We start from the raw sequence: 17,654 nt of genomic DNA on the forward strand, positions 1-17,654 counted from the left end.
AGACTATACAAAAATGTGTTAAAATAGAATGTACATTATAGACAGTTTCCATATACTTGCATACTTGCACTGCATAAGAACCTTTTTGCCAACTCCATTCTGTATATAATACATCCCTAAATTATTTCTTCCTTAAAGGAAAAAAAACATCTTATAAATGATAGAAAAGCGAAAATAAAAGAAAGTTGCTTCGGTAAAATGAATTTAGAATGTATATTTTCAGTGTCCCAGTGTATATACTCACAATGGTGGACAGGGCATGGTGTTACAAGGCTCCTCCTCAGCAACAGGTTTGGCCGCAGAGTCACATTTCCTGTCAGGGACTTCCTCGTTCGTATGCCGGTTTATACACAGAATCTCTCTATACTGAGAACCTGAAGAGACACGTGTGGGGACAGATTGGCAAGGATTCCACTTCTGCTGCCTTGTACTTGCAGCCATCAACCACAGGAGGGAGACAACACGTCATTCAACGTATGAAAATAAGCAAGTATTGTGTAAGAGGCAATGATTTGTAACTAAACACACATCATCGCTCTTAAGACACCGACCTTTGCCACATGTAGCAGAACATTCTGTGAGGTCGCCTTTCTGCCAAACAAACGGCGGCAGGGTGTCCAGCGGCAGGTCAGTGCGAGGGGGGATCCGGGCGTTTCTGTTGGGTGCAGATCCTTGAGAACGCACCCTGTCAGGTGTCCACCGGTGTGAGGGTAGGGAAGAAAATACAGAGGAGGAGGAGGAAGAGGAGGATAAAGAAGGGACTGAAACGGGGAGAGGAGCAGGAAGAGAGTCTTCTACTGACACAGTGAGAGGACCTGGGAGAAGGAGGAGGACATGAAGACACATCAGAACGGGAGGGAAAGGCAATAGAGCGATAAAGTGTGAGAAAAAGAGGCAAAAACATAAATGGATTCTTGAGAATGAGAGGAAAGGCAGTGAGTCAGAGGCTCATGATGTCATGATGAGGTCAGGGTCTCATGACAACCAACATGTGGACTACATAGTCTCCCATCTAGGTCATACACAAACAAGCAAACATACTTTCTACACAAGTCTCCGACACTGGGCCCCGTAACCACACCCCGGCCTAATAAGTAAACACTTCAATCACTCTCCAAGGACATGAGATTATGTTTTACTTGAGTAATTTGGAAAGAATGAATGCGGAGATCTCGGGTTCTGTTTTGCCACACGCACAACATTCAACGTTGAATTCTGTCCGCGCCACTGTGAGGAACATGCAGAAAACACAGCCAACACAGGGAGGGGAAGGTGTGATGGACGTACTGCGAAGGGGTGCCCGCACTGGCTCTTGCGCCCGCACTGGCTCTCGCGCCCTCGCCGGCTCTCGCGGCCTCGCTGGCTCTCTCTCCCTGGGCCGCTCTCTGACCGTCTCTCTCTCTACCTCCGTCACCCTCTCCCTGCCTCCCTCCTTCTTCTCCAGGGGGATGTAAAACTCGTAGTCGATCCCCGGGTTCTCTTTGTGGAAAATGATCTGCAGAGCGAAAACCAGGTGAGAGAACAAATGAAAAAAGTAGACAAGTAACAAAAACCAGCCTCAGACAACTTTACTGATCCCCACAGAGAAATGCACTTTCTTCACAGGGGGTCAGTATGAGTGACAGAGGGTCAGTATCATGCTCTGGAAGAACTCAGCAGGGTGCACACTCTCTCCCTCTACGATGAAACCTAGTTTACAGCCTTTAACACAGTAAAAAGTGTCTTGTGGCAACAACATTTAGATCTGCTATATTTTACCAGATATGACATGTTCTCAAATGACTTGAATACAGAGGATAAAGTCATTAGAACAGCAACAGTGTCAAACAAAACCTTGTGCAGCTATTTTAAGCTTTTGTTGAATATACATGGGATTAAAGGCTATGCACGACAGTTGTTTTTACTGGAACAGTGCAGGTAATAGTGTGGTAATCTTTACCACAAAGCCCCTGCGGTGCCTCGAACACAGTGGCAGCAGTGGTAAAGATCTACAAATAGCAGATTTGTTTTTTATTTTTTTAATACATCCATCGTGTAATGAGGCTGCTGACGTGGTTACAGCCTTTCTGCCTTTTTTTTTTTTTTACCTCTTAGTCGATATCCCACTGCAAACCTCTTAAGGAATAATATTCATGAATTTTTGAAAATCAGGAAATTATCCATTTGCTCTGATGCACTTTGACAGTGAGCCGACTTTAGTCTCACAAACAAAAAGTATCTTGGAATGACTTGAAATTTACCATCATAATAGTCGGCATCGCCCTGAACAAGGATCCGTTGAAAATATTTGCAAACCTCTTAAGGAATAATTTTCATGAATTTTTGAAATTCAGGAAATTATCCATTTGCTCTGATGCACTTTGACAGTGAGCTGACTTTAGCCTCGAAAACAAAAAGTATCTCGGAATGACTTGAAATTTACCATCATGATAGTCTGTATCGCCCTGAACAAGGATCTGTTGAAAATATTTGCAAAACTCTTAAGGAATAATTTTTATGAATTTTTGAAATTCAGGAAATGATCCATTTGCCCTGATGCACTTTGACAGTGACTTTAGTCTCAAAAACAAAAAGTATCTCGGAATGACTTGAAATTTACCATCATAACAGTCGGCACCGCCCTGAACATGGATCCGATATCAAACTGTGGCCTCGGTGGACGTTTGCTATTTTGTCCCCCTCCCAAGTGGCTGCAGCGACACATGATTTCTTTACTTTAATAAAATATTAGCCACGGATAGACTGATGTGTGCTTATCCCACTGTAATGCTTAAATAATGCTGCCTATCTGAAGGACCATCTCGACACAAAGCGGGAGAGCGCAGCCTCAGGCTTAATGTGAATTGTGCATGTGATACTACACATGTAAGTTAACTTAGTGGGTTTAAAAATGGCTTTATATGTTCCAGCACTTACATATAGCTGCAGCTGTGTGGTAGTAGGTCCAGGAGCTTTGAGGGACTCTCCCTTCTCTTCCTCCCCCTCCACGTTTGTTCTAGGTCTGGTGTAGGTGAAGGTCGTCCCCCCCGCCTGATACTCTCCTGGTGGGTCCACAGCCCAACGACCGTTCACGACAGAAGCTCCTGTTCCACTCCTCATGGCTGGAGGAAAAAAAAAAAAAATCATAATCTGAGGTTAATCTAGTTATTATTATTTTGACTTTCAGTGCACACAGAGGTGAATTCTGAAGGGAAACCACCAATAGGCTCAAACACACACACACTCCGAGACAGACAAACACAGACTTTGGAGTGCTCTCATTACTCCACACAATGCTGGTAAGACAAACACACACATTGCACACTTCACTAGCTCCCATTGGGCTCTAACAATACAAGCTTTATCCGCCCCGAGTCTACAAGGCCACACAATTTACAGTCTTAATTCAGGCCAGCACACATATGCTCATGGGCCAAATCCTAAATTTCCTTGCCAACGTCTCAATTTTACTGGAGCTGCAAACAGTATTATTCAAGAAATCCTTAACACCCTCTCTCTCTCTCTCTTTCTGTGTGTGTGTGTGCACTGTTACCTCTTCAGGACTGTAAAACACTGCAGGGCTAAGATTTGAATTGTGGTTCAGTTAAGGTTTGGCTTAGTGCTTATTTTTTTTTTTAGGGATAACACTTTGTTTAGGATGTCCAAACGAATGGAAGTCAATGCAGCGTCCTCAGAAGAATAGCTGTGCAAGCCTCTTACCCAGGTAGTTTGGACTTGCTCTCTTCTCCGTGATGTTAATGAACGTTGCTCCAGGTGGGATGTCCAGAATCTTGTGGTAACCGAGGGGAACCGTGGCATTTTGGAAGGTCCCCGTCACCTTTCGACAGGACGTGTCCCGCCCACCACACACTCCGCACTTGTCAATCGCGGAGCCGGAGCCCAGCGCACCATCGCATCCCTCAGTCTGGCAGGAGAGGAAGGAGAAAAGATGTCGGTGTGATGGGTTAAACAATGGGGGGAACAATAGAGACACTGGGGTACGGGCAGGAACAGAAGGGAAAACGGCTATTCCACTCGTGTTGTTTGTGCAAATGGGTACGTGTTGCTCATCAGATTCCTACCAAAACCACAAGCATGGAATGAGTGTGAGCTCAGACAAAGAGGGACAGATACAGAGAAAAGAGGCCCAGAATGGGGTCATAAAAAAGATTGGAAGACACTCCAAACCTGAATGCCAGGCTTAAATCAGCCAGCAGACATGAGACTAACACACAGCCACATTCTGGATTTTGTCAACCCCAGACTAGACACGAGGGACTTGGGCTCAGAAACAGCGCCTCTGAGGCACAAATCTCACACGCGCACATTTTTAAATCCACTCACCAGACATCGTCCTTCGACGCACACGTCATTTGAGCTGACGTTGAAGCAGGGAGTCCCATCTCTGACACGCTCGGCCTGACGAACGTAGAATCGATAGCTGGCGGGTCGGCACGTTAGCTCGCACTGTTTGTCTGCACCAACTGCAACACAGAAACGAAGCAAAGCATGGTCACTGCACAGCATGACACACGTGTCACCATGAGATGACCTGTGTGTGTGCGACTGTGTGTCTGGCGATGGAGAGAACACAGCTGGGTGATGAGCGCTTTACCATGTGGTCAGGAAACCAAGGCCAGACTCTATAACACATGACTGTCATACACTGAGAGAGTGATGAGGCTATTTCCAGTGCTGCTCAGTGCAAGTGGACTCGCTGCTGCAACCTTCCCAGGAGAAATATACCCAGAAGAGAAGCATAAACGTAAGGTCAAGGGAGGTTAGAGCTGCGAGAGGAACCCAACGGGCGCTCGCTGCAGGGAGACGCGTATGTGAAATCAGAAAACATACGGGAGAAATCAGTGAAGGAGACAAAGGAAACCATTAGCACTTGGAGAATAAGCAGACAAAAAAGATGTGAACACTGAGGATCTCAAAGGTGAATGGGAGCAAGGTATAAGCTATGTGAAGGGGTGTTCTGATGAAAAATAACGGCACTTTAATAGAGAATAGTACACAATTTGGGAAATATGCTTAGTAAGAAATTAAAAGAGCAATATTGATCTTTTTATTATTATTTATTTGCCTGCATGTATGTAAAGTTAGTTTATTGTCCCAAATGGAAAGTCATTTTCACAGGACTATACAGGTGTGCCACATTTAAAAAAACACAACATTTAGAACTGTTAAACTGTTTTACGTACAAGTTGTTTTTGTTTAAAACTGCTCTAGCAGAGGGCGATCAGGCTCTTTTTAAAACCTGCCTTGTGTTCTGTGCCTGCGTCCAGAGGGAAGGATTGTAAAGTACCGGTGTCGTGGGCGGAGTCTTGTTCCTCCCGTTTCCAGTTTTTATGCCCAACGTCACATAAGTAATATTGATCATTAAAAGAACCAAAAAAAAAGGTCTGCACACCCTAATCAACCAACTTTTATTTGTTTTCAATATCTGCCATTTAGATTAGTTTTAGTATGGAGTCTTTTTCTCACAGGCCCAGGTGTCTACCTGTAGACATCCTCAGGCCTGCCTCGTAAAAAAAAAAAAAAAAAAACTCAAATTGCACCTTCCCACCAATAAATCTCATTGAGGTTATACACTAAAAAAAAAAAAAAAAAAAAAAAAAAAAAAAAAAAACCTTTACCTGGATACCGAATTCATGCATAACCAAAATTGTCAAATTATTGTTTTACTATTGTTTTAAAGAAGACTGGGGCAGTGGGAGGCTCTATTATACAGAGGGAGTGAAACATAAGCTAAAGGCCGCAGGCTTAGTCTGGTGTGTGTGTGTGTGTGTGTGTCCACCTGTGCGCACGTGTAAAAAGCAGTGTTTGTCTGGTATAGAGATATAGACATGACCTCATAGAATGAATAGGGGTCATAGAGTAAGTTGCAGGTGAGAGGGAGGAGTTATGTGATTGAAAGTTCAAGGGTTAAAGGGTTTCTGAAAGTGTGATTTCTAATGTTGGTACAGTACTGTATAAAAATGTGAACAGCAGGCCACTTTGCTGAGGATCAGTAAAAGCGTCTACAGTTTTATGATCGTGTCCTTAAATCACTTTGAAAAATAGAGACTTTTTTTCAACGTCTTTAGTTCAAAACAACAACAACAAAAAAGAAGAAAGGGGACATTATAAAGTATTAAAACCGTGTTGCTGATGCTAGCGTTCATATAATATCACTACTGCTACTGCTAATAATAATGATAACAATAATAAAGGTTAGGCAGTGTAATGGGTCACTCTCTATTACTCTCCCATGTCAAAACATCAAAGTCATATAACCCTTAAGTTCTAACCATCTTCAGAGTCAAGAGGTTCTTAAAAGATGGTCAAGATCAAAGAGGAAAAGGTCAAATACCAGACCTCTGTTTTCACCTCGTCTGACCTGGGGAGAATGCAATAGCACTATAGTATTTATAGTGAACACGAAGGGAAAAAAAACAAAACATACTTTCGCTGAATTCGGCATACTTTGCCAGGTGTAACACAAGAAGAAGAACACAAATTATAAAAGACGTAAAACCTCTAGACAAAAGGAGAGGAATTACAAAAAAAACTGGACTGTTGAGATGCCATTTCATTGTTTTGTTGGTTTCTATTGCAGCAGGACGCTTCCCAAACAAGTGTCAGACAAAAAGGCTTTTTATATATCAGCACCAGGGAAGAACCTGGAACACTGGCCAAAAACACCATGTACACTTTTGTGTCTTTTATCCATGGTTTAAAAATATGTAAGGACATTAGGGGATGTATTTAGTTTCGCTAAGTGGGTGGAAGTGGTGAGACTGAATGTTTATCTTTCCACAAGCTTGCAGAGAACTGAAGGCCAAGTACAACTAGGTACATGAATTTTCTGACAAAAAGTCCAAACGAATTATCTTCCTCGAAAACACACACAGCACACGTGTTAAAATGAGCCGAGTAATAAACGTTCTGCTGGTGCAGAGGTCCCTCACCCCAAAATCCTTAAATCAGTTTGCAGGAGCTTAGGGATCAGTTGTGTATCCTCTGTTTCTAACACTTCAACGTGTTGACATTTCAACATTAAAAGCTGTGGACGTTGAAGAGTTTGCCAAATACAACACACTTTTCAATGCTTTTTACCTCACGTTTGGTTAATTTGGCAAATGATTAACGGTGCCGTATGTAAGAATGTGGCCAAAAACGGTTACTACATTCAAATTCAAAATATCGAGGTCTTTTGGTTTTCGTTTTCTGACGTAACTGGCAACCCGTGGTTGCTCGGCAGCTGAGACTCTACTGACTGCAATGATTGGTAGACGGCGGTAGGTGGCGCCACATGATTTATAAAACGTAAACATGATTTGCAGTCTGCAAAATATATTTTTTTTTATGCAAATATTTTGTCTGTACTGTTGTTGTTGGTGAGTTCAGTTTGTTATATGAACATTATTCCTGAGTCTCTGTGACATATTAGGAGGATTTTACGGCCAGTTGCTTTAGATTTATTACATAATGCACCTTTAAATAAACAAAATACCTTTTGACAAAATTAGAAGCGGCCACCTATTCAGCACCCATGGCTTTTAAAGCGGACCTAGACCGGAAGTTCCAATTAACGCTGTTTTTTGATGTGTATCTGCGTCATTACCTTGTTTATGAAGCCCTGAAGTTTCTAAACAAACAGTTCAGCCACTGCTGAGAACGATGTGTTTTATTGTAATCTCGGGCTCAGTGAGATCTCTGAAAAAACCCCGTTCCGTTTACGTAAACAACGGTTCTCCAGAACAGCAGATCGTCCTGCTCCGGGCACTAGTCCGGGCACATCCGGTTGCGTACATTGAACCGCAGAAGAAGAATAACGTCCGTTGTGGAGGTGTTTCACGAGCGACAGTGTCTTCTGACTCTGGGTCAAAGTCATAAAAAGGACTGTGGCGGGGAGTCGTGAAGAAGCTATTTTTAAACATGGTTAAAACAATGTTTTGATAATGAGTAGCAGTGCATCCACCGTTCCAGAGGGGGGAGCTGCGCTTCTGAGAGCTGGTGTGCTGATCATGTCACTTCCGGGTACTGGCCAATCACGAGACAGTTGGGAAGGCTCTACGCTGGCTGGCCAATCACAACACACTCTGTTTTCTGGGTGTGAGAGTTCAGTCTGAATTATCGCGGCTCAGAAAAGCGTCAGAAAAGAGGATTTCTATCGGCTCATTTACAGCAAATAGGAGGTTTTTGACCATAAAAACAAGTTAATGTATGTAAGTAGACCTCCATAACTAACATATATGTGCAACAGGACCACTCTATGGGAGCTTTAATGTTGAAAAGCCTTCACATGTTATTTGTTATTTTACAGATATCAATGTGTTATCGCTTCATGTAACAACACACTAATTTATGTATGGCTACTGTACAATAGCAAGAGATAGTATCCATGACAGCCATCCAAATGAGCCAAACATTACATTTAAACACAGCTACCACCACTGGTCTACTATCAGTCTTCTGTTTAATAACTCTCTCTCTCTCTCTCTCTCCACTGCTGTTCTCTCTTTCAGTCCATCATATTATCTTTGTGAGATTAGACTGGAGTCTGACAGACGAGAGACAGCGAGTTAAACGTGGGAGACACGTTGCCACTCATGAACTCTCTCTCTCTCTCCTCTTCTTTAATTCCTGTCCTGATGTCATGCTTGAGAACTCTGCAGCTCCTAAAAATCTAATCTTCTCTCCACATTTTCAGTCCTTATCCTTCGCTTTCCTTAGCTTTGCCTCCATCTCTGGCCTCTCTTTCTCTTTCTCTTCCACTGTCTCGTTCTGCCTCTCTGAGCTTAGGGCTCAGACAGTGGAATAATATATATATTGTCTAAATATACTTCCCCACTATCTCTCCATCTAAACAAACTCCAACAGAGAGAGAGAGAGAGAGACGGAGGCAGTGGGACAGGAAGAGTGGAGGATGGGTGTGTGTGTGTGGAGGGGAAGAGGCCTGAAAAAAGGGAATATTGGAGTAAAACAAACACCTGCACGTGCAGCGATTACAAAACTACAGTGTTACTGCTTTCAGGGCCGGGGCCCTGGGGGACATTAGTCAGAACTATCACTTACGTGGTTTATAAGTGCAGTGGCAGCTTTACAGTTCGAGCATCCAGCTCCAAACCATAGGCCACAACAGTTAGCAGTACATATATTACAGAGGTGTCACCTGGAAGGCATAAAAAAGAAGTTCATACAGAGTAGAACACATTCAGTTCAGTGGAAGTACTTACAGGAAGTACATGGAGCTCTGTGTGTGTGTAGTTTGATGACTAATACACTATTCGGTGCCTTCCTTGTTATGACACTGCATTTTTGGACAGCCTGACAACTTTATACCCAACCCTTAACTTAAAGCTGCAGTACGCACATTTTGGTGACATGTAAACAGTGTACCAAAACACCCAAAACAAATATCTTTCGGTGTTTTTGTTGAAGTTACTGTTCTGCCCGTTTGGTCTTCGTGAAAACACGCAATGATACATTTTGTGCATGCTTCATTTTTTGTAATCAGGCAACCAGCTCTGTCAGGCAATACTATCAGCTATGACTGAGGGAGCGTTTGTGTGTATACACCAGCAGCAGTGCAGGGGCAGGCAAAGGGAGAAGTGTGGAGCTGATAGAGAACTCATTTAAGCCTTTTATGCAGAGGTGGAAAAAGTGCTAAAATATTGTACTCAAGTAAAAGTACTTTGATTAAATATTACTCCAGTAGAAGTAAAAGTAGTCATCTGAAAATGTACTGAAGTAGAAGTATATTTTCCCCCTGTAGGTCTTCATTGTGCTGAATTTTTATTTTTACTCAGTAACGGATAGGATTTATAAAGTAACTAAGTACAATACTTGAGTCAATACGTACTCAAGTAAAATACAAAATCCTGATTTTAAATTGTACTTAAAGGGATACTTCACCGATTTGAATGTGGCTTTGTATTGCTTGAATAGCAGTAGTATTTTTTAGAAAATGTGCTTCCCTCCCTCAGTTTTTCCCTGACTTGTAAAAAAATCTGTTTTCCCTTATCCAAATTTGCCCTACTGTGAGTCAAATGACGCGTTTTGCATCACAGTAGGGCACATTTTGAAAATGGAAAACAGATTTTTTTTACAACTCAGTGAAAAACTGAGGAAGGGATGCACATTTTCTAAAAGAAATACTACTGCTATTCTAGCAATACAAAGCCACATTCAAATCGGTGAAGTATCCCTTTAAAAAATACAAAATACATAAAAAAGTATTCAATACACAGTAACTTGGGTAAATGTATTTCGTTACTTTCCACCTCTGCTTTTATGACCATGAAGATAATGAGACTTCCTGGATTTATTTAGATTTCATGGCTGTAGAATTGTCAAAAAATGTACAATGAGCGAGTGCTTCTGCCTCTTTCTGCTCCGTTTTCCAGGATAACGTTCACTTTCTGGCAGTTATTCAAACATTTAGGAATAAGCAAATCTTGTCTGTGATTGGACGAGCGGAAGTCCTGAGGGCTACAATAATGACAAGTATATGAGCGCAAAGCTCTATTTCTCTGCTTTCCGGTATCCATCGATCTCTTCTACTGCTTTATCCTCCACATGAGGCTCGCTTGGGTTGCTGTGCCGATCTCAGCTGAAATAGGGTGAAAGGCAGGGTCACACGCCAGTCCTTAGCTTGTGAATTTTCTAGATATCACAAACTAGGAGTTACAGTAATGAGAAGTATGCATGCCAAATTCTGTCAGCGATGACAGGATGGTCCCAGAATAAAACAGATGTATTTGTATTTTAATGTCTTGCACTACACAACACACAACACACAACAATTTACATCCAACCCAAATCAATAACCGCAGGAATATTCAGCGTCATGAGAACCAGGCTTTGGTTCCCACGAGGAACACTGTTCCTGACAAAGGTCAGTGTTTATGTCGGTAGAAGGTCCTGAAGAGGTTAATAAAAAAGGTTTCCAGTGTGCAGATGGGAACTTAGATGTGAAGGCCTGGGCTGCAGCCAATGGGACTCGACTGAAGTAAACAGTGCAATACAGTTTACTTAGCAGAGTGGAAAAGGATCATCTCCAGCACAGATTGAGTGTGTCTGACCCCACTGATGTCATCTGCAAATAGTTCTCAGTGAAAAAAACCCCCCTGAACTGTGTGTCTTTCTAATGCACAAATCGTGATTAATTTGATTTATTCGGTTAACTCCCTAAATCAGAGTTTGTCTCTCTGTTTTTCTTCCCCCTCTTCCGTCCACGTCCAGTCCTTTCCTCTCTCCGCCAAAGAGTCGTGACGGGGGTTTGAAATAAGCTCGAGCGGAGAAGAGAAGAGAAGAGAGAGGGCAAAGACGCACAGCAGAAGCAGAACATTTAAGAGCAGCTCGAGTCGGGATAAATACAGTAATCTTACTCTTCCCACTCACTGATACACGGAGACGGGTGGGAATGAGAAAGCCCCCGTATGTTTATACAGACAGTCTGACTCCAGCAGATACCCCTGTGAGGACCACTGGCACACGTGTGTGTGCAGTACGCATCGACTACATCTGCCTCCGTCCTCAAGAACGACCGTCAAACCGTCACATATAACGTGATTCTATAAGTTTGACTTGTCGTGTTCTTCCTGAGACAAAGCAGGAAACTGAACAGCAGAGCAACTGTGCCACAGAAATGGAAATACTAGGTAGACGGGCCATTTAAGAGGAAATAACTGCAATGTTATTGAAGGTATTACACAAAAACAGATGTTCCTATTGGGTTACTTTGTCCAAAACAAAAGCCCTTGCCCGTGACTTTAAAACAATTCCAAATACAGAGGTATTTTAGTGCTTTTTCCACATCGCCCACTCCAACCTTTGGACTTTCATAGGAAACTGGAGTAGTGGGAAGAAAACAAAATTATACTCCTGAACTATTATATTTAACTGTGAAACAACCTAAGTTTTAACACAGGACACAAACACTGGCCAAGGATTGATGCAACCATAACAAAACTGCAGTAAAACTGCAGCAGACAGGAGCTATTGAAAATTGTGATATCTAGAAAATTCAAAAACTATATGGACTGGCGATCTGTGCAGGGTATCGGCCTATGTCAGCGGAGATTGGCTGCACGACCCTCACGTGGGGGATAAAGTGGTAGAAGATGGATGAACAGATACAGGAAGGCAGAGAAATAGAGTCGCTACGGTGGAACCTCAGGACTTCTGCAGAACGACCGTCCAATCACAGACAAGATTCACCAGTGTCACATCTTTGTGACGTCAGCTTCTCAGCAGAGGCGCAGTTTGTGAACAGGCAAGGCAGGCAACTGCTTGGGGCCCCCGAGCTGATAGGGGGTCCCCGACTCTCGGAGCCTGAGGGCTGTTTTTACTGAAACGTCCCCCTATAAAAACAATGGGCGATTTGCAATGACATCTCAGTAGGAAACCTCCCTAAAGGGGCCCCACCTCACTTTAACCTGTGTGAAGTTATCGTTCTGCAAGTTGGAAAATGAAGAGAATTATTTACAGTGTAATGCATCTTTTTGTAACTTAATTTATATGTTTTTTTTCTGTTATTTACAGTATTTTATTGTTCTATATATTTATATTGTTTATAATGTGGGTTCTTTTTTACAGTATTTTATTGTTCTTTACATTTATATTTTCAGATACTTTTTAATTACGTTTTTCCATGTTATTTCATTCATTTTGGAAAAAAAATAATATTTTGAACTCATACATTTTTTGTTGGTGTCAGATTATTTATGACATAATGGTGATGAACACTGGTTGGAAGGAAGGGCCCCCTGGGAATTTTTGCTTAGGGCCCCTACAGACTCTAGAACCGCCTCTGCTTCTCAGTACAGTACAGTAAGTAAAGCCAGATATAGAAAGTGAAAGTCGTCGGAAAAAGGGGGGCGGAAGCACTCACTCTTTGAACATTTTGATAATTCTACAGCCATAAAATCTAAATAAATCCAGGCAGCCTCATTATCTTGATCATGAGCAGACACACACACACACACACACACATGATCAAAGGCAATCTCTCTATTTCTGAAACACTCCGCCCACCCCTGACACAAGTATCATAGCATTCATTTTCCATCTCTTTTTTTTTTCTTTTAGGTTGCTTTGGAGCATGAGCAGTGAGCTCTGAGGTCTAATAACAGGTTGGTTTTAGACGAGCCTCAAACACGACTACAACTCGGGGTGATTGAGAACTTTTTTTCTGTAGCTGCCCCCAAAACATGGAAGAAATTAAATCTGCCCCCCACCTTTGAACATTTGAAATCACTTTTAAAAAACACACCTCTTCTCCTTGGCCTTCACTTCAGGATGAGAACACTTCTATCTAGATCAGGGTTTGTCAATCCAGGTCATCAGGGACTCACTGTCCTGTTTCCCTGCTCCAACACACCTGATTCAAATCAATGTAGAGCGTGTTGATGAGCTGACCATTTGAACCAGGTGTGTTGGAGCAGGGAAACCATTTTTAAAAAAAAAACATTTTATTATTTCACTATTTTACAGTTTTACTGATGTTTTATCCCTTGTTGTTTTGCTTTTTTTACTTTTGTCAACCCTGGTTGTTAAATGCAAGAAGGAAGAAATTGTTGAAGGAGTTGAATCGTCTTCACTTGGAGGAACATGTACTGTATGTGCAGCTGCTCAGTGGAACAATGAATAAGAGAACACTCTATCTCTGTCTGAACTGCCCAGTGATCTCCTGTCACAGGTCAGAGTTCCCTAAGGTAGAAGATTTATGTTAAATGAGGTGTGGGAGTCCTAGATGACCTGCTTTACATTACTGTGATAGGTTATTATGGGGCAAGCAAAGGTATGTTTCCTACCCCCAGCTTTCATTTATCAAACACATATTTAAAGGTGCATTATGTAATAAATCTAAATCAACTGGCCATAAAAATCCTCCTAATATGTCACAGAGACTCAGGAATAATGTTCATATAACAAACTGAACTCACCAACAACAGTACAGACAAAATATTTGCATTAAAAAAATATATTTTGCAGACTGCAAATCATGTTTTGGCATGTGGCGCCACCTACCGCCGTCTACCAATCATTGCAGTCAGTAGAGTCTCAGCTGCCGAGCAACCACGGGTTCGGCAGTTACGTGTTAAAAAAAAGAAACCTAAAAGAAACCTCGGTATTTTGAATTTGATTGTAGTAACCGTTTTGGCCACATTCTTACATATGGCACCTTTAACATGTCAAACAATAATTCTGTTCGATGGATGTACAATAATCACAGTGGCTTGTAGATACATTTGTATGTTGGTAGTGTGACGGTGAGCAGAGTTGAAGAGGGACTTCATTTTTTTTTACTGTAAACATCTCTGCCGAGGCTGAACATGAGGCTGAACATGACGCTGACCGGAGTGATGAACCATGACAGTTAAGTCGTGGGCTGGAAAAGCAATAACAGTGAGCTCAAAGTGGGAACTGCAGAGTTGAGAAATGATTCTCTGTGGGTTTGTAATAATGACCTCGTGTGTCTGACTTGTTTTTAATTTGTAAAACGCTGATGAGCGCAGCTTTAACTTTTACTGTTATTGTCCTGTCCTAATAAATACTGTTCTTGTGAGCCTCTGTTTTCAATTTTGTTTGTATTTAGATAAGAGTATTGTATATGTGTGCATTATTTAAAGGTGCCATATGTAAGAATGTGGCCAAAAAACGATTACTAAAATCAAAATACCGGCGTCTTTTAGGTTTAATTTTCTCCACCATTGTAGCTCAGACGTAACTGGCAACCCGTGGTTGCTCGGCAGCAGAGACTCTATTTTGGCTGTACTGTTGTTGTTGGTGAGTTCAGTTTGTTATATGAACATTATTCCTGAGTCTCTGTGACATATTCGGAGGATTTTATGGCCAGTTGCTTTAGATTGATTACATAATGCACCTTTAAAGGCGCCATGTGTAAGAATGTGGCCAAAAACGGTTACTACACTCAAATTCAAAATACAGAGGTCTTTTAGGTTTCGTTTTCTTCGCCATTGTAGCTCAGACGTAACTCGGCAGCTGAGATTCTACTGACTGCAATGATTGGTAGAGGGCGGTAGGTGGCGCCACATGCCAAAACATGATTTCAAAACATAAACATGATTTGCAGTCTGCAAAATATTGTTTTTAATGCAAATATTCTGTCTGTACTGTTGTTGTTGGTGAGTTCAGTTTGTTATATGAACATTATTCCTGAGTCTCTGTGACATATTAGGAGGATTTTATGACCAGTTGCTTTAGATTTATTTACATAATGGACCTTTAAATGTGGGAATAAAAATATAGCAATGTATGCAGTTGAATAGTGTTGCCCGTCTCTTTTCTGGCTCCACGCTCTCACGGCGAGTGTGTCGAGTAACTTCAACCAGCTGATACAGTGACCACAGACAGATACACAAACATACGTGTCCAAACATTTTTCCGCATAATATCTTAGATCCATTAAGTCGAACGTCCTTGGTGCCAATAAAATCAATCGCACTGTAAATACACCGAGGCGAGTGTAATGACAAATAATGTTTATATCATCCACCAGCTGTGTTTTTCCTTCTCTTTACCTCACTCACTTCCAAAACCCCTTATGTTTGCAGTCGTCTCTCTATCTTTTTCCCCCTTTTCTGTCAAATATCTGTTCAGTTCTCTCTCTCTCTTCTTCTATTGCTGTCCATCCGTAAAAAAAACTAAGGAAATAAGACACACTGTCCACAGCGCTGAACTTTTGTACACTTAACAAAAAGTAAACAACACAGACACACACATACAAAAGGCATGAATGCAGGCACACGGATTACTGCAGGCATGAATCTAATCTACACTCACTGGCCACTTTATTAGGTACACTGAACTGCTTGTTAACGCAAATATCTAATCAGCCAATGCAAATGGAAGCAACTCAATACTATTGGCTATGTAGACATGGATAAATAAAGAGTATAAGACAATAAAGTAAAGCTGCCGTGTTACATTTTCGGTGATTTTTGTTGTTGTTGACAGGCTCTGTCAAGCAATACTATCAGAACTGACTGGTGGGCGGGGCCAGGAACGTTTATTCTGTCAAACTGCTGAACTGGCGGGTTTTTTGAGCAGTAGAATTCTTTTCTGAGACGTTTTTTTGGCGCTTCTCTGTATATTCAGTCATACTCCAACCTGTTTGCAGCCGTATCTCTTTACTAGTACATTCTTGTACCTCATTATTAGAGAGGACACTGACAGACAATGTATTCCCGACTCACTTAGATGTGAACCAAATACCAAATACAATGTAAAATAAAGGAAACTACTCTGTAACATATTGCTAAATAACTTTCTGTATTTATTACTTATTCAAGTTACAAATATGATGCATTATAGATGTAAACTGGTCCGCGATGTTGATGCCGGCACGCCATGCATTGTGGGAAATGTAGTTTATGGTCAACGCACGCCTTAGAGCAGCATAGACCTATTTTAACACAGATTTTTAAGACCAATTAATCAAACGCGGGCCACATAAAATGACGTGGCGGGCCACATCTGGCCCCCGGGCCTTGACTTTAACATATGTGACCTAACTCTACCTTAATCCCTATCTATTCCTCGAAAAACTCAATAAAGATGAATCTGCCAAAATGTCCTCACAAAAAACCACAAAGATAGGTTTGAATCAACATTTGTCTTCACAGCCTATTACACACACACACACACAGGAGTGAGCATACAGAGAAACAAGACACCGACACACACACACACACACACACACACACAAACTATGTCGTCTCCCTTTTCTCCCAGCGGTCATGTGATGAAACACTTGCATCCCATCACCTCTCACCTCCCTCTCTACGTCTTTCTCTTGCTTTATCTCACTCGGTAGGAATCTGCGTACTTTAGCCACGGAGTCGAGGGGAGGCTCGGGAGGAGAGAAGGGGAAAAAAGGGACATGATGGACAAAATGAGAGGAAAAAGAGAGCAATGAGTGAGTGTTTGTGCAAAGAATGAAATCAGACAGAGTTCCAGTCATTTTTTCCCCCCCTCTCTCACTGTCCTTCGTGTAGCCAATGAGAGGAGGACATGGTGGTGGGTTGGGGCGTGTTGTTGAGGCCTGTAAACAAATACTGATGCCAGAGCAACACTTCACTCCAGTAATCGCACATTTTCCTGACAATTTTCCTCCCCTTGCTCTCCTCTCATTTCCCCTCCTCTCCCCTCCTATTATCACATTAAGGTGCATGCAGCTGAACTCTACACCACCGTGCGAGTGCTTCGCTCAGTCCTCACCCTCAGTGAAAGGCTCCCAGCTGTAGAGGCGACCCATGAACTCCTGAGTGTTAAATGCTGCACACTGCTCTGCTCTGGAGTCCAGCGTTCCTCCTGCACACACCTAGAAGAGCCAAACAGAGACAGAGACACAGACAGAGAGGAATGTTAGACGCATCACTACCATGCATTGAAACGATATGAAATCACCCAGCTCTTAAACCTGTTTCTCTCCCACTCCCTGGAGTAAGTAAGGGTGGAGCGGAGAGCTGCGAGAACAAGTGAGGAAAAAAACAGCGCAAGGAGAATTAACTTAAGATCAGAGCAAATCCCTACCATACCCCTATATAAAAACACACACACACACACACATTCTCTCTCACACGCACACGCTCACACACTCTCCCTGCTGCTTTGGCAGTCAGTGAGTGTATTAGCAGCATATGGAAATAATAAACTTT

The 17,654-nt window shown here is 42.1% G+C and overlaps 1 protein-coding gene across 1 annotated transcript in view; it reads right to left on the minus strand.

Moving 5' to 3' along the window:
• Window positions 1-17,654, minus strand: part of adamtsl4 (ADAMTS-like 4) — a 55,324-nt gene that overhangs the window by 5,718 nt on the left and 31,952 nt on the right. The window contains exons 5-11 of the mRNA XM_083898197.1: window positions 17,215-17,317; window positions 4,324-4,463; window positions 3,700-3,904; window positions 2,917-3,101; window positions 1,288-1,495; window positions 552-815; window positions 245-374 (exon numbers count right to left, since the gene is read on the minus strand). Of these exons, the coding sequence (XP_083754323.1) occupies window positions 245-374; window positions 552-815; window positions 1,288-1,495; window positions 2,917-3,101; window positions 3,700-3,904; window positions 4,324-4,463; window positions 17,215-17,317 (1,235 nt within the window). The remainder of the gene's footprint in view (window positions 1-244; window positions 375-551; window positions 816-1,287; window positions 1,496-2,916; window positions 3,102-3,699; window positions 3,905-4,323; window positions 4,464-17,214; window positions 17,318-17,654) is intronic.

This window comes from Microchirus variegatus (genome assembly GCF_963457635.1).
Source record: "Microchirus variegatus genome assembly, chromosome: 1".
NCBI classification, from domain to species: domain Eukaryota; kingdom Metazoa; phylum Chordata; class Actinopteri; order Pleuronectiformes; family Soleidae; genus Microchirus; species Microchirus variegatus.